General features: G+C 36.2%; 2 protein-coding genes across 4 annotated transcripts; both read left to right on the top strand.

Annotated features, from left to right (window-relative positions):
• Positions 1-1,449: 1,449 nt before the first annotated feature.
• LOC137941396 (uncharacterized) lies at positions 1,450-11,478 on the top strand. 3 transcript variants are annotated; one of them, XM_068786784.1, is made up of 8 exons: positions 1,450-2,398; positions 8,531-8,857; positions 8,931-9,056; positions 9,632-9,712; positions 9,794-9,852; positions 10,423-10,506; positions 10,650-10,777; positions 10,982-11,478. In XM_068786784.1, the coding sequence occupies exons 1-5, from the start codon at positions 1,519-1,521 to the stop codon at positions 9,820-9,822; spliced, it is 1,443 nt and encodes a 480-aa protein (XP_068642885.1). In that variant the 5' UTR covers positions 1,450-1,518; the 3' UTR covers positions 9,823-9,852; positions 10,423-10,506; positions 10,650-10,777; positions 10,982-11,478. The 3 variants fall into 3 exon arrangements, with proteins under 3 accessions (XP_068642885.1, XP_068642884.1, XP_068642886.1); XM_068786783.1 differs by having other exon boundaries at positions 10,902-11,478; XM_068786785.1 differs by lacking the exons at positions 9,794-9,852; positions 10,423-10,506; positions 10,650-10,777; positions 10,982-11,478 and having other exon boundaries at positions 8,931-9,089; positions 9,636-9,663.
• Positions 11,479-25,230: 13,752 nt separating this feature from the next.
• LOC137941162 (large ribosomal subunit protein uL24y-like) lies at positions 25,231-26,198 on the top strand. Its single transcript, XM_068786454.1, has one exon. It carries the CDS (start codon positions 25,348-25,350, stop codon positions 25,798-25,800), a length of 453 nt encoding a protein of 150 aa, XP_068642555.1. The 5' UTR covers positions 25,231-25,347; the 3' UTR covers positions 25,801-26,198.
• The last annotated feature ends 3 nt before the right edge of the window (positions 26,199-26,201 follow it).

Raw genomic sequence — 26,201 nt, 5'->3', positions numbered from 1 at the left:
TTAGATCAAACAAACAAGGAATGAAGGAAACTCGTGCATATGACCAAAAAGGTGATTTTAGCCATTCAATATGATGAAAAAAAATGAATTTTGAGGGGGATAATTAGGGTCGAGTAAAAACAACTATGTGACTATAAAAAACTTGAATTGAATTCATCATAATGTGAAACTTATCTAATTAAGGAGAAAACTTGCTGAATTGACTTCAACTTGTTGCTCCTCTTCAAACCAGCCAAAGCCTTAGTTGCTTGAAGGCTGAATTGAGTTTCCTTTCACTAAACTTTCATAACTAGATAAAATTTACTTTAAACCTTAAAATTCCAGTTTTGATACCATGTTGAATTCTAGGGTTTAATCTACGAATAACTTGGTTTGAGAAGAAGAAAAGGAATAAATAAGAAGAAAGAAGGAAGAAGAGAAGAAAAGATGAGAAATAGAAGGCAAGAACACAAGTTGATGAGAGAAACCTTAGGGATTAAGAGAGAGCACAAATTTGACCTCTCCCCCTTTTCTTATTTATATAGTTGGGGCATGGATGCCCTAATACATAAGAATAAAAAAAAACTTAAACTAACCATTAATTACAACTTATGCTACCCACTCTCATAATTATATAAAATATTACTCAAACTTCTTCAACACCATTTAATAAACGGTAAAATGGTACCCATGTAAAATTATCTGATTATATATACTGAGTAAGATTTTTTATTTTTTTTCCATTTCATTTAATAAATGGTGGATGAAATATCCACGACAAAATTGACATCCCTAACATGTTGTGTTGCCAAAGAATCGAAGAAATTAAGGAAGACATTAGAGGAGAAATGGAGGAAGCTAACATGTGGAGTTGCTAAAGAATCGAAGAAGAGAAGAAATCAAGGAAGACATTGGAGGAGAAATGGAGGAAGGCAGATCGAGGAAGATGTAAGGGAGATCCTATGTTTTCTTACTTGGTGTCGGTTATCGTCAATGATGTTCTAGCATAGAAACGACCGAAAAACCTTGAGAGCTAACAATAAATAAGTTTCAGAGCGAAGAAATAAAAGAAAGACAGTGGAGGAGGAGGGAAATTGTCAGAAATAGCCAGAATTTGAGGGTAAAATGATCACAAAGAGGAGAGAGGTACTCTGACAGAGATCCACGAGAAAACCTTGAATAGGGTTTTTTTAAGGTATTGGTGGAGTCTGAGTCAGAACGGTGAATCGGTCCACTACAGCTGACTCACCCTGGCTTCGTAAACTGACTCTGATTCTCGTACTCAGGGGCATAGTTACTGCGGTTCTGTCCCCACGCCGACTCGGGTCTTTCGAAATCCGGTCGATCTGACGAATCGCAAATCCATGATCTTGATTCTTGAATCTGGACAAAGAAAAAACACATAGATTGCTGAACAATATAAATTATAATCACGCCTGCGTCGTCTCTCTCCGTTTAAGACGGCGAGAATCACAGGAGCGGGAGAGACGCATCAAAGAAGGAGAATAGAATCAGATATGGTTTAGCCTTCAGCCTGATATGTTTACGCAGGCTTCCAAGCTCAACCTGCCTCAACTCCATCCCTCTTTAGAGGTCTCTTCTCTTCTGTTCGAGCCATTTTCTCACTCTTTTGCTCTGATGCTTTCCGACGCTTCTATCCTTCTATACCCTTGCATATCTCCTTTATCTTCTGCTTCCCCATCTCCATCTTCTCATCCCACTGTTATTGCTCCAGTTTCCACTTCCTTGGCATTTGTACGTCTTCTCGTTAGCCCTAATTCTGCCCCTCGATTCCTCTTTCTCGCAGCAGGGGCCCGCCGCTCCTCCGTGCTCCTGCGGGCGTGGATCCTCTCTCAAAATCAGACCTATACCCGCGTGCAAATCAGTTTCAGAAAGGATCTCAAATCGAGCGTTGACCTCGGTCTGCGTCATGGGTTCTCAGTCACGCTCGCGGGAAGTGTGAACGTTTTGGTTTTACATTCGGTCATCGAGCAAAAAATTTGCGTTTTTGCCGTGAAAATGGCGGAAGACGACACGGTGACATTGATGAAATGTGCGAGTATCGAGTGTACGGTACCGATTTACACCGTTAGGGTTTCGATGGGGTTCTTGTTGCTTGGGGAGGAGAATGGTGTTAGAGTTTTTCCAGTGAGACCGCTCTTGAAGGGCAGGTTGCGGACGAAGAGCGGAAAAATGGAGGTACGGATGGATGGTGGTATGAATGGCGAATTACCGAAGTCAATTCAAGCGAAGAGGCAGAATGGTTTTATTGTGAGCATTGATGACAAAAATGTTAACGCTTCGAGCTATCAAAGATATGCCATGAATTGCTGGAATGATGACAGTATTAGATTGGAGAATTCAGCTGAAATACCTTTCCGTGGTTACGAAGGCGCTATTGAGGTTGATCGCGTGTCTGGTAGGTTTTCGAATTCGTAACATTTAAATGTGTATTGATTAATTTTAGCTTTTGAGTATCTTGTTCTCGAAAGTGGTTCGTCTGGATACGTTACTTTGACTGCCGTTTAAGAGATCCAGCAATGCTTATTCCGAGAAGGGGGAGTGGGGGTTGTTTCCAGACAGATTAACCAGTCACTTACACATATACCCTTCTACTTGTAATTATTTGCCGTCTTTGTTGTTTTATTGGAAGTGCTATTTTGGTTCGTTCTGCTTTCACTGCTTCGTGTATGTTGTTGACTGCAAATAATTTCCAATCTTTATTTTTTATTTTTGGATTTTCTTCGATCATGTATATGCTCTGGCTGTGTGAATTTTTCTGTCACAACATGCACTGTTTCCCCGCTTCCAGTAGGATATGCTGCTGTCCATCATTTTCTGTGAGATCAATTTAATCTCCGAAACTCTTTAATTTGATTAAGTAGTTGAGCTGCTTTGCCTCCAAAATTCATTGTTCTGCTCAGCATTTCTGGGTGTATACTATCCACTAACATCCAATTAAGCCAGTACAAAAATAAAGATTGCTTGCCTCACTGTAAGATCCTTTAGGGTAAGAATTTCAGCCGGTTACGTGATGCTTTTATGAGTTACTCTACGCTTTTCCTGAGTCATGCATTAATATTAACATTTTTTAAAATTTTCAAAAGAAAAAGAATAAAAAGAATATCAACATTCTTAACTTCTGAGAAGAGATTCTATTAAGTTTGTCCACTCAGAAGTAATGGATAACATTCTGTTCCAAATAGATTTCAAATTGATCCAAAGATGAGGAGGAGAGGTGTGACTGAATTCAATTTAGTTACATTTCTTTCATCAAGTTTCATTTTTTATTGAGAATCAACTAAAGTATGATTTCATATTGAACTGGTTGGGTTCAGGAATTGGGGAAAGTTCAATATTTCTGCATAAATTGTACATAATGGTAAGTTTCTGGTTTTAGTTTTAAAAACCATTTACCTGGTTCAGTAATAAATTTATTATCTTCCATTGTTAATTTTTTTGTATCAAGTTGACATTATGACGTTGAACTTAAGAGTTTTTTTTTCTACTCAGCTGGTAATCCTTAAATTTTCAGTCTGCCTTTTTTCAATAAATCTAACTAAAACTCTGATAAATTTAAAATGAGAATTTTGTCAGAAAGAATTTTATATGAATTATGAGAGAAGACTTAGGTCTTTATGTTAAAAAATCATCTAAACTCTAATACAGAAAATCGACTAAACTACTAACTGCTGTGTTTAATTTAAAGTATTCAAAAAGGTAAATTCCATGGAGCATTCGGTGTACATGGTGAAAATTGTTGGAAAGCTTTATTCTAGTTCAATGATCCCTTTTTTTTGGAATAGAAAATTATGCACCAAAACAAAAGGATATGTAATTTTCTGGAACAAACACTACAAATAAAACAGTGAATTTTTCTATTACATGAATTAAGAAGCTTTCTGAGAAATTAACATAATTCTATTATGTGGCTTCTTTTCTTCTTTCTTCTATGCCCTTGGTGGGAGATTTATTTTTATGTTAATTAGCTTCTTAAAAGAATGCACCGGGCTTTTCTGTTGGATGAAGTTCTGCAGCTGTCAATGCTATCATTAGAGGTGGCAAGTGGGGTGCCTTGCCCCGCCAAGCCCTGCGAGAAGGTTGCAAGAAAATTTGTGCAGGTATGCGGTGGAGCACTTGTTTTGCAGCCCCGCTGAGCAGGGTGTTATTACATAATTTTCTTAATATTGACAAAAAGGAATGTATTTAAGAAGGATGTTGCTTGACCTTTAACAAATATGAGGGCTTTTTTTTTTTTTTTTTTGGAAAAATAACATAAGAAAAGGCTACAAAAAATGATAGATTGAGTGATCACCCTTTTCCAGACAATATGGGCATGTTATTGCATACTTTTCTTCATTATTTCACTCTACTTTTGACAAGCTCAAGTAGTTTCTCTTTGGTAGCTGTTAAATGGCCATTGATTGATGGGCGATTCACAATTGGCCACTCAATTAACCATTGGTTGCCTAGAGTCACTTTGATTGAGACAGCAGTTGCAAATTCGTTGCATCTATAACTTCTCTAATCCTCTCCTGGTTGTACGTCAATAGGCAGTTATCTTTTGGGTTTTGGGCAAAAATTCACATCCTTGGTTCTTCTTGCTGATTATTTATGAGATTTGAGGACATTTCTGCCACCTCATCACTTAGCAACAGAAACTGTGTGGAGAGACTTGTCTTCTTGATTACTTGGTTAGGAGTGGCTTTTCTGTCACTATCTTGGTATGGCTAACAATTGTCTGCTTGATTAGTCTTGCGTTTTTTTTTTTTTTTTTGTTATTTTTGTTCATTTTACTCCCTTGGGAGTCCCTTGTGTCCTTTCTTTTCTTACCTAGGCTAATTCCTGTTTTCAAAAAATATAATAATTTTCCTACTGTGTTGATAAAATGCTCAGCATTTTAATGGTGGATTGAACATTGACATTCAAAGTCGAAGAGTTTCTTATCTAGAGTTGTTCTTGTGATATTCTTATACTTTGAAGGTAAAATTTCTGTCATATTTTTATTTAATGGAAATTCTATAAGTTTAAAAAATGTAAAATTTGTTGTTGCCGTGCTTGTTACCTTCTTGTTTCTCTATGACAGGAAGGGAGTTGCATTCATTTCTTTGTATTTGTTGTGTTGTTTTTTTTTTTTTTTCTTGTTTGTAGAATGATATAAAAACTATTATAAAAGAGGGAGCAAATGTACAAACCTAACAAAGCGGTCTTTCCTCCACAACAAGGTGTTGGAGTGAAACACCCAACTTAGTCTGACCAATGATTGGCAGACCTAGGGATGTGGTTCCAAATACAGTTCAAAAGGGAAGTTATATTACATATTTTAAAAAAAGTATCCCAGTGCCACCAGGGAGAAGAGGTTGACTTTGCACACCAGTCAATGACAATCTTGGAGTCACCTTCAATAAGGAGGGGGCCCACGAGATGGTCCTGGAAGACCTGAAACCCATTGAGTAATCTGAAGAGTTCTGTAGTGGTAGAGTTGGAGACTCCTAGTGGCCCGACAAAGGAGAAAGAGGAGACAACAATTTTTCGTCATGGATTACTCCGCCAAAACCAGGACTGGGGCAACCAAACGCGCTGTCATCAAAATTTAACTTGTAGTGGCCCGTTGGGGGAGGATCCCAGGTTGCCATTATCGGAGGACGAGAAAGATGCATCATTCTAGCTAGCACCCACTAGTTCCCTCTAGGATTAGAGCCGCCGGTGGAGGAGCCGCTGAGGTATTTGTTGTGTTGTTAGTTGAGAGAAAGAATGACATGAAAAGAGAGGTTCGTGTGGAGCAACAGAGACTTGGTTGGAGATTTTATTTCTGCTGAGTTTTTTTTCTTCATCCACAACTAGTCATCGTTCTGGAAAGCTCATTGATGTTGGTTAGTTGTTTCACTCATCCTCTTTTCTCCTTTTTTCCCTTTGAATGTTGAATTATTTTTTTCGAAAGTCTTGTTTTGGTGGGTTGGCTTTGAGGGAATTGGAGTGTGGGATTGGGGCTGGGTTGATAAACAAACTCTGTTATAGTGCGGTAAAGATAGGGATGGTGGGGTTTTTTACAGGGCAGGATGCTAAACCTTTTGCCGGAACATGCACTGTTTCTGGTTCTACTTGTCATCTGAGATTTCCCGGGGAAAAACCTGAATTCTGGACTCAAGAACTTTCACTTTCTCATTGCAGGTGACAAAATTATTTTTTATGATGAAATTGTAAGGGAAGGATATCTAGGGTTCACACAAGCTTTATTTTTGCAAGGTGCTGGGGGGTCTTTCAGGAGTGAGGGATGAGTTTTGATTGATCTGGATGTTACCGGTTTTAACTGTTAACTTTGGCTGGTTCACCCATCTTTTAGGATACATTGAGTTTGTGTCAAGGTTGGTCCTGTCTGATCTTTACAGTGCCGGCTTTATCATTTTAGGCATATTTAGTGTTTATTGTCATGGGTATTCAATTGTAACGTAGATTTACTATGGAATTCCATACATATATAGGAAGAAAGTTAATTATCCAACTTGACACTCTCTTTCAATTGTTCCCTCTCTCTCTCTCTCCCCGTCTGTCAGGCTTTTCTTTCTCTCATCATTGTTTCCCTACTTTACCCTGTTCTGATTTTTAGACCCTAGTTGGTCTTCTACCTCTCTTTCAGTTTCTGACTTCTCTTCCTGTACTCATCATGAACCTAGCAGCCCTAAGATATTAAACTTACCAGGTTAACATGTCCTGTAGATTTTCCATACTCTGTCACTCTTTCTAATGCTTTAGCAGTTGTTCTTTTTACCATTAAAATTTTCTTTCGTTGTAAATGAACACGTGTCATGTTAGAAGATGTAATTTCTATTAACTTAATTTTTTTTTTTTGAAAGTACGTATATTGATAAAAGAGAATTTCTATTAACTTAAGTTTCTAAGAAAATAGTTTCTTATGGAAATTTATTTCCAAGAGGGTAAAGGGAGCAGGGACTTTAGTGCCTTTTTATCATTATTTATGTTGTAAATTGGAGAGAAGGGGCTAACCTAACCCTATTCTCTTCAATTCAATTGAATGTGAATTCTTTCTTCTCCCGTCATTTTCTCTCTTCTCTCTCTTCTATCATCTTTTGCAAATTTTTTCACATAATGAAAACAAGTCTGATGGAGAAGGAAAAGGTGGAAAAGAAAAAGGGAAAGAAGAAGAAGAAGAAGAAAAAGAAGAAGGAAAAGGCGGAGAAGAAAAAGGGAAAGAAGAAGAAGAACAAGAAAAAGAAGAAGAAGGAAAAGGAAAGAAGATAAGTTATAGAGTTTTTTATTTTGGCTCTCAGCTAAGTTATGTCTGTATTTTAGAGTTTTAGTTTTTTTCTTTATAGAGTTCCCACTGAGAATCGTCTTTGTCTTCATCTTTATCCTTCTCCTCATGTTCCTCATATGGAGCCACTGCTTATTGCATGCTTCTACAGGATTCTTTGTGGCAGTTGTTCTGCTCGATCTGTTTCAATGGAAACTGTTGAAGCCTTGGACTTCTGCAGCTGTGTTAGCTTCATATGCAACAGAATGCTGCACTTGATAAATATCTTGGTTTGCTTTTGAAATTCAAACAACCCACGGTGCAATTATCTCAATAACCTCTCTTCCCATTAAGATTTTTCATGGCAATCTAGTCTTTGTGCCTTATGTCTTTTCTTTTGCCGCTGAGAATCTGAACCACTAAAGTTCCTGCATCAACTTGCTCCACCAGCTTGTCTTTGTCAAAGAAGGAATAACCAAGTTGTTCTCGTAAAATCTTTCTGACAGCAGTATAGCATATATTGTCTTTTCTTGAGGCCTCTCCTGTTTTCTTGACAGCAGTATAGTCAAAACTTCAGTATTGGCATCTATTAATTCAGAAACAAAATCATGGATCTGTAAATTGTTTTACCAGAGGTGGTCCCTATCTGTATGATCAGTTCAGTGGAATTATTCGGTTGCAATTTGTCTATTGTTATGATTTGTGCTGTTAATTCTTATAAAACAAATATTTATGAAGGTTGGGTTGGAGTGGTCTCCATCTGTAATCTGAAAGGTAGGAAAGTTTTATGTGGCAAGAGAAGTGTACATGATTAGAAGGGAAACCGTAGAAGTGGAGAGGACATTGCTGACAACAAGACAGAATGTTAGGGATAAACTTTGACTTGCAAGAATTTTTGTTCCAGCAGAGAAAAGGAATAGTTTTATAGGAAAGGAATTTGACTGATGGGTATTAAAAAAAAACATGAATTTGAATGATCAGAGGTTACATTCAACATGTGTTTCGTTAAAGATTATTAAAGTTTTTGGTACTCTCTGCTAGGGATGCTCATCTCTCATCCATCAAAGCTTGGTTTCTCATGCCTGGATGTGACGAATGCAAATCAGTGTCACTTGGATATTTTATATCAGTAAAATGTTTTTTTTTTTTTTCAATTTTCAATTTTCAATTATTGAAGTTGCTGCCAAACTTCATATCCAAATTTATACTTCTGAGTATTGCTATATCATAACCCACTTCATACTTCACAGATGGGTCCTGAGATGGCAAATTGATTGTTCTGTTGTATTGTGCTTGCAGCTAAGCATAGGTCTGTGAAATTGAGGCAAGACTCAGGTGAGCTGGGCTCAATTTTTGTCCCATTCAAGTGTACGGAGGTCCAAAGTGCAAACTGTAAGCATGCAATATTGGCTTCTCTAAAAGCTATTTCCATCCATTCTCTGTCTCAGAAGAGGTTCCTAATCCTGGATTCAAATGGTGATGTGCACATCCTGAGGTTGCATAATTGTGACCACAATCTTGCAATTAATGGTCTCTCTTCTATTTCATCAAAAGATAGCTGCCTCAGGCAAATGAATTGTACCATGAAAGTGCAGATGCTGGCTGTTTTCCCTGACACCTCTACAAGTACTCTTCTCGTCTCTTATTTTTAGTTGCTCTGTTAGGTTGAGGTTTAAATTTTATTACTGCTGCATTGCAGGATCACAAACTGTTTGGATATCAGACGGATCCTATTCAATTCATGTGACATTTATGGCTGATTTGGACTTTGCTGTTGGTGAAAATGACAAGGATCTAAGTGAGGAAAAGCTGTTGCAAATCTCAGGTGGTTTTAGCAAGCTCATATTTTTATTATGAGGTGTTTATTGCTTATTAAATTCTTTCTGTTTCTATGTACTGGTAAAAATGACATGTATTTGTGATCTGGTTTGTTGCTCTAGTCAATAATACCCAATATATAGTGCTTTGGGTTGTACTGTGTAATGATGATCTATCCTCCTGATAAAATGAAGGTGCTAATATTTTACAGTTGACAGTTGTCCATTCTCTGCGGTATGCAACTGATTAGGAATGTTTCTCTAATCATTCTGTCTTTAGCATCATGTTTGGCTTGACTTTTTTTTTTTCTTTTAGTTTTTGTATACCTAATCGTGCATACTGAATGAAGCATATTGTGCTTCTTTCAAGACTTTGAATAAAGACCTGCTTTTGAGATTTCTTGCGCTCTTGATAGGCTGGTAGTTTCTATTTCTTTATTCTTCTGGTGGTTTTGGTTATGGATAGTTGCCCCTTTTGTTTCTGCAGATGGAATGTATTGCTCAAGATATTATCTACTCTTAAGAAAAGATATTTCAGTGTGAACTAATTTGTATTTCTTATCTTTGACTGTCTTCATTTTAGCTAGTCAAGCATTATTTACAAGTGAAAAAATTCGGGATGTTGTTCCTTTCACTTCAAATGGAGTTCTTGTTCTTGCTCAGGGTATGTATACTACAACTTTACATGAGTTCATTTGTCCCACTATCATTTTTTTGTTTGCTGATTTTAATGCATGGTCTTCAGGAAGCATCTTCGCGTATGCTATTTCTTAAATTTGATAGGTTGTTGGATCTTCTGTGGTGGTAAGTTATTCTTGTTGTCCCTTTTGCTATCTGCTACAAGGATGCTAATGTATCATTCTTATGCCATTCTTCTAATTGGAATCTCATAGCATTTCCAGTAATGCATATATGAACTTTTTCACTCATACTAATTTTAATATGTAAAATTTGAAATGTTATAAGCAATTCAAATTCATGAAGTTCACCAGTCTGGCCCAATATCTGACCATTTATTTAATGTTTGTTCGTCCTAGTATGTATCATGATTTGTTCTTTGGTTATGAGAGTAAAGCCGAACCATGACTGAGATGTTCTTTCTTCTGGACTTCTTATGTCCTCTGTCTCTGAGTAACGCATCTCACATGAGCCTATTGATATTATTAGCTAATAAAGTTGGGAACCTGGTTTCTTGGGATCTTGACTTTTTTCTATTCGTTGTTTCAAACACAACTTTCTTGGTGTGGACTTCCTATTTTGAACTTTGGTTCCAAAGGTGTTCCACCTCGCTTTCCAATATGAACTTGTCATGATAGGATTTCTTCTATGCACTATAAATTTAGATTTCATTGGATTTACTTGTTTGGTTTTCAGGAAATTTCTGCTCGGGCCATCTTAAAACATAAAATGGTTTAATGCATGATGCTGACTTTTGAGATGAGTGCTTGTTGGGACAAAGTAAGTTCATGATGTCCTTAAGATTCTTCTTTACACCACTAACCTGGTCGTATTTTTGTACTTTTATTTTTTTATTTTTATACCTGATGTATATATGCTTCTTAATTTTATGATGGAAGCTTTGTTGTTTTTTCAACTGTCAGTGGCGGTGGTGTTTCTTGCTCATTAAGTTGCTGCTATTTGTCGACTAGTCTTTTGAAGTTATGAGATTGTGATCATCTTCTATTTCCAATAGCACTCTTGACTACTGCACATCTTTGAGTGCTGGAAGGTATTGTCCTCAATTTAAGAAATGTTTGTGATATTTGTCCTCGGTTTTCTTCTTAATGCTATCTTATTCAATAAATAATATATCCTTTTTCCTTGTGTTTTATATATTTTTCATTTCTGAGCAGATGATTGCCTACTTTTTGGAGTTTGAAACATCATTTAAGGACGAAAGCTAGCTACCCTGCTGTTCCTTGGTTTGCTTCAGGAGCAGGAGTTAAAGGCTGGATTAGATGCGCTCTAGTTTCTTCTCCTGCCAATCGTAACTGTTGAAAGTGGAAGTGTCATGGAGGGAAGCAAGTGATTCATTGGCACCACATTGATGGTGAACAACCTTATCGTCTTTCTTCCAATGAGAATATGTAATTGTCTTGGTTCATAAGTGAATGCTAACTCTCGCCTAGCTCCTGCCTAGCTTTAATGGGAGTGTTCAATACCTAAAGTCTCAACTCCTTTTAGTCGGATCATATGTGCTGTTCTCTATTCCCGTTCTAGTTTTGACAGCCACAGGCTGAGCATCAGATATGTCATCATGCACATGCAGTATTATCTCCTGTTGTGAAGTTTAAGATATTAGCTTTTTGCATTTGTTTTCCTGTTCGAGTAAGCTTGATGGCTAGTGACGTTGACAGCTGAATTGGTTTACTATGATAGTGATGTTTTTTCTTCTAGCAAAATTTGTCTGGGAGAAGCATATTTACATGAACACCTCTACATCATTTTCTGGTTTTAGAAACATCAGGAAATTTGGCTGCTGCACAGCATCCCATTAAATTCTGTAGACAAACGTAGAATATCCTGATTTGGTTTTATGCAGTCTTGAAAGTATAGATATTGTTCTTTGAATGATCTACTATTTTGGTGTGAAAAGTTCAAAATAAAATAATATGTGACTTATCATCCCCCAAGGTGCTTCTTTGGTTGGATATTCTATTATTTGGCTCTTGTAATTGGTTCCGTTTTTGTTTGTGAGGCTTCACATTTAGATGGAGTATATGCATAGTTAATTTTCAGATGGCTTATGATTTATATAATCAATATTTCGAAATTTGGCTCGTTTATCCTACTTCAGCTTGTGTTGTCACATTTTTTTTCCAACGGAACGCATCAAGGTTGATGTTTAATCTTGTTAGGGAGATGTATTACCTGTATTTGGTTCAATCTACGGAGATTTTGACTGGTTTTTTTATCTGTCTATTTGGAATTTAGTGATGCTAATCATGACTAATACATTAGCTTACAGGCCGCATCCAGCTTTATGGTTGGGTCTTGTTCATTTCTAGTACCTATAACAATTTTTGCAATTGCATGGGTCCATTGTCCAAATAAATTCAAGTCATTGCTTGGTAGGACTGGAGGTTTCCTGAGGTGGGCCGTCCAAAATCACTCTTATGCTTAGATGTGGTCATCCATACATGTCTCATTGTGTCAGCCAGTTGGGCAGCTTAGAAACTTTCTGAAAGGGAGGAATCGTCGGAAAGTCACTCTGGGGGCGTCTCGAGTTATCTCAAGATGGGTCAAATTTTCTGCGTTTTGCAAATTGTGGCTAGAGAAACTGGCTTCTGGAAGAGTTTTAGTCGTGGTGAGATTGGGTGAGTTGCCTTTAGTTGTCGTTGTCTTCTTTAATTTTACTACTCGAGGACTGCCCCTAACAAATTTCTTCTCTTCAAAACTTGTCTTTAAAAGGTAGACATTCTTTCTTGTACCATACTACAATAGAACTACAATATTATGATTCTCTTAAGCACAACCTTGGGGTATGGGCATTGGGTTAGGTTCGTCCAAAGTATGAGAGAAATTTGGTGACTTGCATTCATTTTAGAGTGTTTTTTGGGAGTATTCGTTAGGTTTTTAATGTAATTTCTGAAACCCTGCAAGGCACAAGTGAGTGTTCAAGTGTCAGTTGTGGGTAACCAGATGTAAGATAAGTTAAGAGCAATGAGGCAGTTTAACTGAGAGCTGATTCAACAAGCGACACAAACTTCCTTTTGTTCTTTTGAACCAATCGTCTTTGTCTTCAAGCTCTCGATAGAAGACCTCACTGCAAATCAGATCATGGGACTCTAACAAATTGGAATTGAAGTAGATGCTGTTAAATTAGGACTGCAAGTGTTAGGTTCGTCAGGAGCTCCATGTAGAAAGACAAACTAAAACAACAGGGCTCGACAAAGCTAGGGGATGAGCAAACCTAAAACTACAATTGTTTTGGGAAGACGAAGCTAAAACAAATATTGGGAGGCAAAGAATGACAAAGAGAACAATGAAAGCAGAAATAGGATGAAGATGAAGATCGAAATATTGGATTCTAATACAATTGGATTGAACGCGACATTGTCTTTTCAGTTTGATTATGACAACCCACAGACTTTAGACAACCTGCTTTGGTACTATGTTGGATTTTATAGGAAGAAAAAAATGCCAGAGACAAGTGTTTTCAGATACTTTTCCCTTTTTTAATTTAAATAATATTAAAATTATTCTAATAATTGCATTTTGTTAGAAGATATGGTCAAACATGGGTGTCATTACTATAATTATCCTATAATCTTTTGTCTCTTAGTTACACCTACTAGGTGAAGGGTACATTTGTAATTATTATATTATTGACATCTATAAATAAAGTTTAAGAGGGAGGATTAGGCATCTAAGCTCACAATCCTAATCCTCCCATCTTTCTCCCGTCAACGTGCTCTTGGTTTCTCTCTTCCTCCTTCTCAGTCGTTACCTTCTTCTCTCATCTTTTCTCCTCTCATCTTCTCTTTCTTCCTTCTCTCTTTCATTGCCTTAAAGTTGAAGACCTTAATGTTATGGAGTCTTAAAAAACATGGTATCTGAGCAGTATTTTTAGGACTTCAAGATCAAGTGTTTAGATTAGTGCTGGATTATCTTCCTCTTGGTTTTGCACTGGAATGTTTTGGAATAGCCACTAAGTACTCTTCTCATTTTTCTTGTTTTTCCTCTACTGAATGTTTAGATGCATGTCAGACGTCTTTGCTTCAGAGATCATGTTTTTCTTTCAAGAGGTTTTTTTCGGAAAAAGTTAAAGTTACTTTAATCCATGCATGCAAAGCTTGGTTCATGAGAATACCAACCAGTTGTTCGGTTTGAGAAGTCAGATATTAGTATTCTCTAATACTTTTTGCAACAGTTTTTTCCCTAAAATCTTGTGGCTAGTTGCAGTTATTCTACTAGCCTTCTTGATGTTCTTCGTTGCATGAAAAGAAGAACTTTGAGTTCTGGAAATCAAAACCAGAAGTTTGGGTTCTTCGTTGATCCAACAGGTCGAGTCTTCCAAATCTTATTTTAGAGTTTTTTTTTCTTGGAAAGTTGCTATTATTGGTCGACAAAATCCGGAAAGTATGTCAAGTTATTTTCTTGGAAAGTTGTTGTTATTGGTTAACATAACTAAAATGTATCTCAAGTTTTATTTTTGGGAAGTTGCTGCTATTGATTAAAAATATCTGGAAAGTATATTGAGTTTTATCCTTGGAAAGTTTCTATTATTGATTAACAACATCTGAAAAGGATCCTTAGAAAGATCAATTTTATTTTCAGAAAATTTCTTTGAATTGAAAAAGATCTATTTGTCAAGATGGGAGACTTTCCTTATTCTAAATTCTGGCGCATTCTCAAAATAGAACTTATTGTTCTACCATTACTCGATTTGAGTAAGTGATATTGAATTCGACTTGATTGAAGAGCTTGTTTGATCTATATTTCCAAAACATCCTTGCAGTAGTCGTCAAACTTCAAATTTCTATTAATTACAACAGAAGATTATTACTCTCAATCGAGCTTATTCTGAACTTTCCTTATTTTGTTATTGATGTCAACTGAGCTTGAAGTCTCTTTAGTTGATTTCTTATTATTGCATGAGGAGAGGAGTCTACATGAAATATTATTATCTGATTCAGTTTTGCTCCCACGTGTGAAGAAGACAAGAGTCCGAAGTTGACAATTACTCTTAGCTCATATATGGTTGAAGAGTTAAGTTCTACAATGGCTGGTAAAAGTGATTTGCTCAAAATCACTATTGTCCCTTTGAAATGGTTATCAAATTATCTGAGTTAGTCTTAATCAGTTTGGTGGTTCCTTATCACTTGAGATTTACTGGGTCACTTAACTAAGTTGCCAACACCGGTGGATGAAAAAGATAGCGTGTACATGGAATGGCTAAAGGAAGATACACAAGTTCTTTGTTGGATGATTAATAGTATGAAAGAAAATGTTCCAAATAATGTCGTCTATCTTGAGATAGCTAAAAACGTGTGGGACACTTGTGCAAAGTTATATTCCAGTGTCAATAGCCTTCGAAAATTATACAATGTTTCTCAAACAATGTATATCACAAAATAGGGGGAGAATGTGCATGATTATCTTGTCCAATTTAGGCGGATGATTCAAGAATAAAAAATTGCCCAACCCTACTCAACTGATGTCGCAGTTCAGGAAAAATAAAGATAACCATTAGTAGCTGCTATTTTGCTTGATAATATCAAACCATATCTTGAGGTAGCTAAATCTCAAATTCTTAAACCATATCTTGAGGTAGCTAAATCTCACATTCTTAGCTCTGCTCCTCTTCACTCTTTCGATTATATATTGGCTACATTGATATGCATCCCAAATCAATCCTCCACCACACACTTTAATGATTATGTACTCTAGTAACAAAGGTGGAGGTTTAGGTAAAAGGGGACGAGACAAAAATACTAAAGGTGGTCGTGGCAAAGGTGGTAAGGCTAGACAAAACTCTACTAGACTTGACAACCGAATTGGTACTTTATGTGGGGGCACAAACCACTTGGTTGACTCATGCTAGAAAATTCATGGTAAACCATATTAGGTTATTGCAAACTAAGTCTCCACAACTAATGGGGATAAGGATGAGGTCAAACTTGAGAACCCCAAAGTCAAGAAGATTGTTTCTGAAGAAGACTTTGAAGTACTTTAGAAGATAAAACATATGATGGTGCCTACCCAAAACAAAGCCTCTCCCTCTACTACTACTACTACTACTACTATAACAAGTATGATCTCGACTACTTCGCCTTTTCCATCCTGGATTATTGATTTTGAGGCCTTTGAGCACTTGACAGGTAATGGTAATCTCTTGAATTCTATCTCTCCTTTGGTTGATAAGTTTGTTTCTATAGCACGGGGTGGGGTCCATATTTGCTACACCTACACTATACTTACAAGATGTACTTTTTGTTCCCCAATTTCCATTGCATCTTCTATTAGTCAACCAATTAATAAAAATATTTAATTATTCTATTTATTTTTCTCCTACTTCTTGTGTTTTTCAGGATCTGTAGATGAAACAGGTGATTGGTAGAGGTCGTGAAAAAGGGAGGCTCTACTATCTCAATTTTCTAGCATTCACAACCACATCTGGCTCTCAACATATGACACAATAAACTAGACCATCTATCCTTACAGTCTCTTAAACATATGTTTCCTTCCTTACATTCTATTTCCAGTATGAATTGTGAAGTTTGTCAATTGAGTAAACACCAATGGAGTACTTACTTCCCTCGAGGTGAAACTAAAAGTATTGTTCCTTTTTCTTTATTTCAAACTGATTTATGGAGACCCTTGAACATCTCTAATGTTTCTCATTCAAAGTATTTTCTTATATTTTTTGATAATTTCTCTCGGGTTACATGGTTGTTTTTACTTAAAGATAGATCAAATGTATTACCTACTTTGAAATCTTTTTTGTGCTATGATTTCTACTCAGTTCAATACCACCTTAAGGTTCTTCAATAAGATAATGCGAAGGAATATATATCAGGAGACTTTCAATCCTCTTACAGGAATAAATGAATCATTCACCAAACTTCTTATGTCTACACACCACAACAAAATGGCGTGGCTAAACGAAAGGATAGACACCTTGTTGAGGTTGCCCGAGCTCTTCTACACTATATGCATGTGCCTCACTTCTAATGGCCACATGCTATCCTTACGACATGTTTTCTTAGGTTGCCTTTCTCAGTTCTTGATAATAAGATAACATACTCCCACCTCTTACGTGGTGACGACATGTTTTCCCTTTGAGAGTCTTTGGGTGTACTCACTTGTTCATGTTACATCTCCACATACTACTAAATTGGTCTCAACGACAATTAAATGTATTTTTTTGGGTTACTCTTGTATTCAGAAATGATACGTATGTTACAATCTTTCTCTCAAGAAGATATTTGTCTCCAGAGATGTGACATTTTTTAAGAACAATTTTTTTATTCATCCACTAGTACCCCCACTTGGTTTCTCTCTTGCTAATGAGTTTCCTAAGCCCATTGTGTCGATCGACGACTCAATAGTTCATCACTGTGATATATCTTTTCAGCCCCTTAAGTATTGGCTAACACTACACTTGTGGAGTCTCCATAACCTTTTGAGGCAAGTTCTCCTTCTCCTCCTTGCATTTTTTGGTCCTCCATTTGATACTCAATAGATTGCTCTTTGAAAAGAGCCTAGGTCTTGCACACGACCATCTACCTCTCACCCCATCTCCAATATTTTATCAACTCATCGGTTATCTCCATCTTATTGTCATTTCCTTGTGTCTATATCTTCTGTTTCTATGGCAACATTCTATATGATCAATCATGCTTTATAATTTATGCTAGAATGCATTCAAAATGATCGACCAGGCCCCTATAAGTTGATTGATCATGTCATATGTCAGTGTACTATTTTGACATTAAGCATGATATAGGTTATTCTAAGCGATTTACCATTGTAAAATATTTATATATATTCGATTAGAACATAGTTTTGAAATGTTTCATACCCTAAAGATCCATCACAGAGATGTGCTTAAGAATCGAAGTTTGGTTGGCTATCTACTTACATGTTGAGATTTTCTATTTGTCTTTGACTCTAGTCTTCAAGTCTTAAATCTTCTTTTTTGTGTAAGTTCTTCCTCACAACAAAAATCTCCAATGTATTGTTTTTTTGCAACTAGACTTGGTAACTTGATTGTTCATTATTTGGTTTTGACCTTTTCCCATAAAACTCGTAATATTTATACTAGAAGGCATATGTCTAAAATACATAGATAACACCGTTAGTAACACACTTTCAAGTTATCCATTTTGTTATAATCAAAATAATGGAGATCAATATGATTGTACCATTGGTCCAACATAAAATTCTCTAGACTTGTGGAGCCTCGGGTGGTATTATTATCCTTTTGTGGGAACAAAGCCAATTGAATAAAGTCCCTTTATGGGCATTGTTGTAACTTGGCTTGTGCACCAATGAAGTAATAGAGGAAGACTTATTGTTGTAAGTTGGTCTAAGTGGCCTTAAGTCATAAGTGTTGTTTGCCTTTAGAGTTATTGAAGTCAACTCCAAGGTACAAATACTTCAGGAGTGGATTGAAAATCCAAGTTTGGTTTGTGAATCACTATAAAAATCATTGTGAACTTGTTGTCACATTGTTCGTTTCTTAATTTGCATCATACTTGAATTGTAAAATCAACTTGGAAATAGAATTTTTCAAGCTAAGTAGTTACACTCAACACTTAAGAAAAATATTTGAATTATCAATAGTTTTACACTTACCGATACATCCCTCCCCCAAATTTGTGGTCTTCAAGACCTAACAAATCCTATGAGTACTATGGATTTGTTTTTGCAAGTATGAACATAATATATTTTTTTGAAAAATTGCAAGAGTAAGTTCCTGGGAGGATGGTTCTTATTTTTCTTTTCCAAAAGGTTGTAGTTAGGGGTTATCTATAGACCCAAAAATCAACTAGCCAATTTTTAATAGTTGGCAAGTCAAGTGAACTAGAGGTCCCCAAAAATAGGCTAAAAACTCATCCTCAAAATGTTTGTTTGACTAGAGATCAACTTGAGTCAATTGAAGGTAGACCTACAAGCTAGCTAAACTAACCTCAGGTGAATTTGAGGTCCACCTGAGAGAAAAAAAAAAAAAGACCACCAACTCTTGCTGACTTAAGGTGACCTTTAGTCTACTCAAGGGCAAAATTTACAAGTTGATTATTTTCTCTTAACATGTCATTGTCTGCTCTAACTTTATTTTGGTGATTCGAGCCTATGTGCTCCACTTGGATTGTCTTTAAAGTTTAAAGAATAAGCTCAGTACGATTTTTGGTGGAAAATCTCATTTTTTACATAAAAGGCATAGGTTCTTTACATATTTAAAGGCTTTCCACTTCCCTTGTCTTCTTCACAACATCATTCTTTTGACTTTTAGCTCCACGTCTTGAATCGGCATATGAAACCTTCAATCTCTTGGCTCAAACTCTTAGCATAGATCATGTAAATTTGTATGGGATGTTTACTATCTAAATACATTAATAAAACTATTAGTAGCATATGTTCAAACTACACTTTTTGTTGTCTTTGTTGTCGGCAAACAGTGAAAAACTAATTGTAGTCTTTGTCCATATACTAAATAAATCTTTATAAGTCTTTGTCCAAATACAAACACATGCTTTCATTTTTTTACCTTTGAGAAAACTAGAGTTTAAATTAGAAACAAACACTTATTACAATTTGAGTATGAGATTCAAGTGCTTCTTGTTTCTATTCCCAATTCAAGGAGGTCTCTTTGGTTTCCTTTTCTACTTCACGTGGTTGCGTGAAACCTAATATATTGGTCTTGTGGGTGGAGCATTTTGGATGAAGTATAATAGTGGAGGTGGAATTAGGAAACATTCAAATTGTTGCTGCATGTTTCCTAGTTTAATTAAAATAGAAATTATGTGTTCTAACAACAAAGTTCATTAATTCTAGTTGGTGGTCCCACAATAGCTACAATCTTGTTTAAAGTGGAGCAGGGTGCTGGAATGGTTTTTGGAAGTGTGAGAATTGAAGAATTTCACTACAAAAACAATGGTTATGTGATTGTTGTCTTTGCCCAACTTGGTCTTGTGAAGTGTATGTGTCAACCTCACATGTTGTTGGTGTGAACCTCAAGTGAGGTGCTATGCTTGGTCTTGGAATTCCTCTCTTCCAATTTTTTTTTTTAAACTTAATTCTCATTGGTTTTTTTTTTTTTTTTTGAAGCTTCTAAGTTTGTTATCTGGTGAAAGTCACTAGCTTTTGGATATGAAAATCTTGAGTTTAAGTCAATTACAGTTTCATTTCTTTATGGTTCTCTTTGGTGAAAAAAAAAACACTTTTTTGTTCTCTTCTTGTCCACACTCACAGTAGGGTGAATATTTTAAGGATTTGTCTTACAAAAGAGCACCATTTGAGTTTTAGTTCAAGGGTAGGTTGTGGAACCATAAGTTGTACTTCTTTAATCAATTATGCTTTTTCATCACTTCAGAGGAATGTCAAACCCATTACCTGGTGGAGCAAAAGTATGAACAAATCGAACTTGAGTTGAGTTGATTGTTTTGCATTCTTAAAAGTGGTGAATGTAGTGCTACCCTTAAGAGTGGGTAGGCTGGTGTCTCTAAACTCTTCTTTGACCTAGGGTTGTTGGTGTTTAGACTTTTTTCAAGTGTCTAGAAGTGATTTTTTTTCTCATATTTGAGAAGGGGTTGTTGATTTCTAGGGCCAATACATAAATATCAGAGATCTCAAAGGAAGGAGAGAAGAGAGGAACTCTAGCTCTTGGGAGTGAGGACAAAAGAAACTAAGGGAGAGAATGCAAAGGAAAAGAGAAAGAGAAATAAGGACGTATTTGAGCCAAGAGGAAGAGGCTTGAATGCTCTACCCCGTGCCTTGAGTCTGTATTTATTGTTATGGGAAGGTGTTTGTAATGATTACAATGCCCTTAGGACTACATACTTCAAAATAAAAAAAAACATAAGAGGACATGCACTAGCTTGAATAATTACAATACTACGCCAACTCTATGAAAATTCTTTTTATTTACTACCCATGCCTCTCCTACACACACGGGTGACTTTTAACACTCCCCCTCAAGCTAGTGTTTGTAACTTCACTTTGCAAATAATCTTGGTCAAGAAACTTGTGTGTTTGAAAAAGAAATTTTGATTGTCTTGCTTTCATTCATCTAGCTCTTGTTCACATTTTGCTTGTAGTTTTCATCTTGTTCACATCTTGTTCTCCCTCTTACTTGGATATTCTAGTCATATAAAATTCGATTACCACAACACGTGGAATTCTTCATTGTAGATTATACTTCTTCTCAAATGATAGCAACACCTATATTTCAGTTCGGAAGGAGGCACAACCACTATAACACTCAACTTCCAATCTCATCCTTCATACTTTTCCTTCTATTCTCCCTCTCATGCTGGGAAGTAATGGCAGTGATGTTAAGTTGTGGAGCCTAATCAGCGCCTTACGCTGAGTTGGTACGTCGGTTGACCTTCGCGGTACAGTTGTCGTGGGGGTTGGAAGGGGGGCGGGGAGCCCCACTCATCATATCCACGATATATTGACTGCTATCTCATTAAGGGTAGTTTGGGGATTTTATACTTGTAATCTGGTTGCCCTAGTTCTCTCTTTATAATTGTGGGGGGGTGTCGCTATTAGGGTTTAATCATCATTCGAAAGAGCTTCTTGAGTTGCGGCCCCGTGAGAGAGGTTCGAGAAAAACACTTGTAAATGTGTGAGATTTCTCTTATAAACTATTTCATCTTCATAATGGATTACTGCAGCGGCGAAAGACAGGACATAGTCTGATCTTGAGGTGAACCTGTATAAATCTTGTTTGTTCTCATGCTTGCTTTACCTTTCTCCCGTGATTATTATTATTGCTCTCGTTAGTTTGGAATTAGGATGTCTAATTCCTAACAAGTGATCCAACTTGAAATAAATAAAAATTTTAGTAATTATCTCCTCCATCAAGGTGTCACAAGGATAAGTACTCAATTGGACACACACTCTCAAAAAGTAACAAACACGGGTGATAAAGCATAAGTCAAAACCAACCTCAAAGGATTTTGAACAAAATAGTGATAATAATTACTAAATAGAGTAATAATACCTATCACTCAAAGGATGATGATTAAAACCCACTTAAGGCTACCAATTAAAAAGTCTCAATAGACTTTAAAAGTCCCATATATAAAAAGAGGAGTAACCAAAGCAACGTCCCCAAGGGGTTGGCCTAAGAGGGTAAACAAGAGTGAGAAAAGGACAGAAGGAGAAAGGCAACTGAGTAAAAAGAGTAATGGGGGATTAAAGGAAGAGAAAATAACCACCAAATCAAATAAAAGGAGATAGTAACTGTAAAATTGTAAAAATCACGAACAAGTTTGACGAAGTATGACCTCAAAGAATAATTCCTTTATGAACATGATGATTGAAGAAACTTTAAAAAATCTCCAATTATTATTTTTTAGATGGAACATAATAATGGAAACTTTCTAATTCTCATATAAGACAATTTCTTTTTAACACGATTGACCAATTAAGGCTACCAATTAAAAAGTCTCAATAGACTTTAAAAGTCCCATATATAAAAAGAGGAGTAACCAAAGCAACGTCCCCAAGGGGTTGGCCTAAGAGGGTAAACAAGAGTGAGAAAAGGACAGAAGGAGAAAGGCAACTGAGTAAAAAGAGTAATGGGGGATTAAAGGAAGAGGAAATAACCACCAAATCAAATAAAAAGAGATAGTAACTGTAAAATTGTAAAAATCACGAACAAGTTTGACGAAGTATGACCTCAAAGAATAATTCCTTTATGAACATGATGATTGAAGAAACTTTAAAAAATCTCCAATTATTATTTTTTAGATGGAACATAATAATGGAAACTTTCTAATTCTCATATAAGACAATTTCTTTTTAACACGATTGACCAATTTGGAAAGAAAATATTCAAGAGATAAATTCTAGAATAAGAGATATTTAGGACATTAATATTCGGAATTTAGAATGGGGAAACAAGACTTTCTAATTCAAAAATTTCATACTTTATTAAAAAATAAATTAAACTCATATAAGGAAAGACTTCTCTTATGGAAACTAATGTAATGCGAAATCAAAGAAATAAAAATTTTAAGGAACGAAAAATACTCGAGTTGGTAAAATATTAACTAGAGATTGAAAACAATAGGAAACTTAACCAACATTAATAATTGAAAAAGTGAAGGAAAAAATTGGCTTAAATTCGGATTTTTTGCATGCAAAAGACTACCAGCATGACCTCTGATTTCTCCAATTTGGTTAACTTTCTCTAAAAATATCGGATTGAGAAACAGTATATTAGGATAGAAAGTAGACTTATAGAGATTTCTTTTGAGATATAATTCTCAATATAAATTTTTAGTTATCTTGGTACAAAATGTTTATAGAAATTTGATGTTTTTTGTTGCTACTCAAAACTTTTCTGTTGGGTGACCTTTGTTGCTTCATATTTTGATTTCTCTTTGTAAAAAAATCCAATTCCAACAATTATTTTTGGGTTAGAAACTAGACTCAAAGATCCTTCCAAATGCATATAATTTTATATAAATGAAAATTATTTTAAGAGAGTGCAAAATACAGTGAAAATAGGAATTGGGAAAGAAGGGGAAAATGAGAAACTCCTATTTTTTTTTCTTCTTTTTCTTCCTCTATTTCTTCTCCATCTTATTCTCCTTTTCCATGTCAATTTTTTGTCTGCTTGGATACTATGTTGATTTCTAGGGCCAACACATAAACACAAGATATTTCAAGGGAAGGTGAGAAGAGATGAACTCTAACTCTCAGGAAAGAGGACAAAAGAAACTAAGGGAAACTTTCCTAGAAGTGATATTTTTTTCTAATATACATTATTGAAAGCTGAAACCACAATGAAGAAGGTATCTGGAAGAGCCTACAATGAAGTCTTCCTAGAGGTGGTCAATTTTTTTATAAAAGTTGGTGACCTCAAAGTCAAGTTTTTCCAAGACATAGATTTTGAGAAGGGGTGGTTGATTTCTAGAGCCAACACATAAACACAAGAGATCTCAAGGGAAGAAGAGAAAAAGGAATTCTAGTTCTTGGGAGAGAGGAGAGAAGAAACTAAGGGAGAGAAAGAAGACAAAAAAAAAAGAGGTGTAAAGACGAATTCGAGCCAAGAGGAAAAGGCTTGAATGATCTACCCCATGCGTTGAGGCTATTTTTATAGTTGTGTAAAGGTGTTTACAATGACTACAATGCCCTTAGGGCAACATGCTTACAAAAGAAAAGGACGTAAGAGGGCATACACCGACTTGCATAATTAAAATTCTATATCACCTTTATAGAAATTCTCCTTATTTACTAGCTATGCTACCCCTACACACATGGGTGTCTTTTAACATGGGTCAAGTACAAGTTGAAGTGGAAGATCAAGTTGAATTTGAAAATTTAAGAGCTCATTGGTTCATTGAAAACATTGAAGACCTATGTATAGAAATTTTTTATGATTTTTTATTTTGAGATGATATGTAATAAGATTTAGTTAGAAACTCCAACTTGAAGGCGAATATTAAAATATGTAATTTGTGTTTACATCGATTTCTAGGAAAGTATTTTCATACAAAATATTATTTCTAAGGGTGTAAAGGGAGCAAGAGTGTTAGTGTGTTATCTCTATTTTATTTATAAATACGTGAGAAGTGGGAACCCTAATTTATCCTCTTCCATAATTGAACGTAAGACTTTTCTCGACCCTTCTTTTTCTCCTCTCAAGTTCTCTTTCTTCTCCTAATACATTCATGAAATTTCACATATGACATGTTGTGATAGGACAGTGGCTACAAATGTGGTTGGCAATTTTACCATGTTTACATATTCAACTATTTTACTTATCCAATAGTATCTAAGTCAAAGGATAAAGTTGCTTGCCATTTTAGTTAGTGGTTCAAGGCTACCATTTACTTTCATATTGTTTACCAAATAGAATAGAATACTGATAACACCTATTTTTGTACTTATTACCTGTTTACATCTTTTTTAGGGTAATATAATAGTTTAATCCTCATCTAGTATTGTTTATGTGTGTATTTTAAATCGAGTTGACTTAGCTTGACTTCAGTTAGCCAGGATGCTCTCCCCCAACATGACACAAGCAAAGAAGGGGCTCCCTATTTTGGCAATGGCAAGGAGTTGTTGCCCTCTCAATTATCCCCATGGGCATATAAGAAAGGGGGCAATGACCCTTTTCCCTCCCTCCTTTCTATTCTTATAGAATAAGAGAGAGAGGAAGAGGGTTTTCCTTCATCCAAAAACCTTTCTTGTTATCATGTGATAACATCATGGTAAGGTAGGCCTCTTCTATGGCAAAAAATAAAAAATAAAAAAATAAAAATGAGGGCAATGGTCCTTCCCTTACCCTTATTGGGTGAAGCTGTTCTAAAGATATTTTTATTTTTTAAAAAAATTATCATATAATAATACATTATATTGGGTCAAATACTAGTTAAACCCAGTTTGGCCCGGGTTCAACGGAACCCGGTCATTTCACCGTATTGGTTTTTTAGAACTTTGTTTTAAGACACAGAAAGCGACTCATAAGGGTAATTGGGCCCATCGACTCCGAACCCTAACTTCTTCTCCATCAAACAATTTATAAAATTTCGGCGTCTTCAAACCCTAGCCAGGAGTTCGCTCGCGAGAAATAGGGGGACGAGTCTCCGTTTCGCAGGAGCAGCAGCAACCATGAAGAAGAACCCCAGAGTTACCAGCTCCCGCCGTAAGTGCCGGAAGGCTCACTTCTCGGCCCCATCCAGCGTTCGCCGGATCTTGATGAGCGCACCACTCTCCGCTGATCTCCGCAACAAGTACAACGTCAGATCCGTGCCCGTTCGCAAGGACGACGAAGTCCAGGTGGTGCGCGGAACCTTCAAAGGGCGTGAGGGAAAGGTCGTTCAGGTTTACCGTCGGAGGTGGGTGATCCACGTCGAGAGGATCACCCGCGAGAAAGTAAATGGTTCTAGCGTCAACGTTGGCATCCACCCTTCGAACGTCATTATCACAAAGCTCAAGCTCGACAAGGATCGGAAGGCGCTAATTGAGCGGAAGGCCAAGGGTCGGGCTTCTGACAAAGGCAAGGGCAAGTTATCAGCGGAGGAAGTTGCTGCAGGAGCACCCTCACTGCAAGAGATCGATTAGGGAAAACAACGATCAGTGGTTTTGATTCCTCCCTTTTTTTCTATTATGTTGTTGGGAGTTGATTATAAACCATGCTTCTGTTTAATGCTGTTCTTCTGTGAGTTCGTAAACTTATTTATGTGATTTTCCTGACGGTAAGGAATAGTATAATTTCATGTGCAAGTTAGATTACGATATATGCCAATGTCAATTCATCTTATAGTCTTATAATGAGGCATTCTTGGTTCTTAGCTTCTGTAAGAATTAGAGCATTAAAGCCCGCGAATCTGTATTAGTGTTCTTCTTTACTAGAGAGCCCTGAAATGATCTTGCTTTCAAGGTGGGTGAAAATTGTTCGTGTATTTTTAAGTTTCTTCATTGGATTTTTTCACTAGGCTATGTGAAGTCTGAATTTGTCACTG

The sequence above is a fragment of the Aristolochia californica genome, unplaced genomic scaffold, assembly GCF_029961685.1.
Source record: "Aristolochia californica isolate CCGP_79_NKW_82.1479 unplaced genomic scaffold, dmAriCali1.0.hap1 SCAF_9, whole genome shotgun sequence".
Classification (NCBI taxonomy): Eukaryota; Viridiplantae; Streptophyta; class Magnoliopsida; order Piperales; family Aristolochiaceae; genus Aristolochia; species Aristolochia californica.
This window is presented reverse-complemented; position numbering and strand designations above follow the sequence as displayed.

Coding starts and splice junctions, on each gene's coding strand:
- LOC137941396 (XM_068786784.1), top strand. CDS start 1,519: ATGTTTACGCAGGCTTCCAAGCTCAACCTGCCTCAACTCCATCCCTCT. Junction 2,399..8,530: donor TGAGGTTGATCGCGTGTCTG/GTAGGTTTTCGA, acceptor TTGTGCTTGCAG/CTAAGCATAGGTCTGTGAAA. Junction 9,057..9,631: donor AAAGCTGTTGCAAATCTCAG/GTGGTTTTAGCA, acceptor TCTTCATTTTAG/CTAGTCAAGCATTATTTACA.
- LOC137941162 (XM_068786454.1), top strand. CDS start 25,348: ATGAAGAAGAACCCCAGAGTTACCAGCTCCCGCCGTAAGTGCCGGAAG.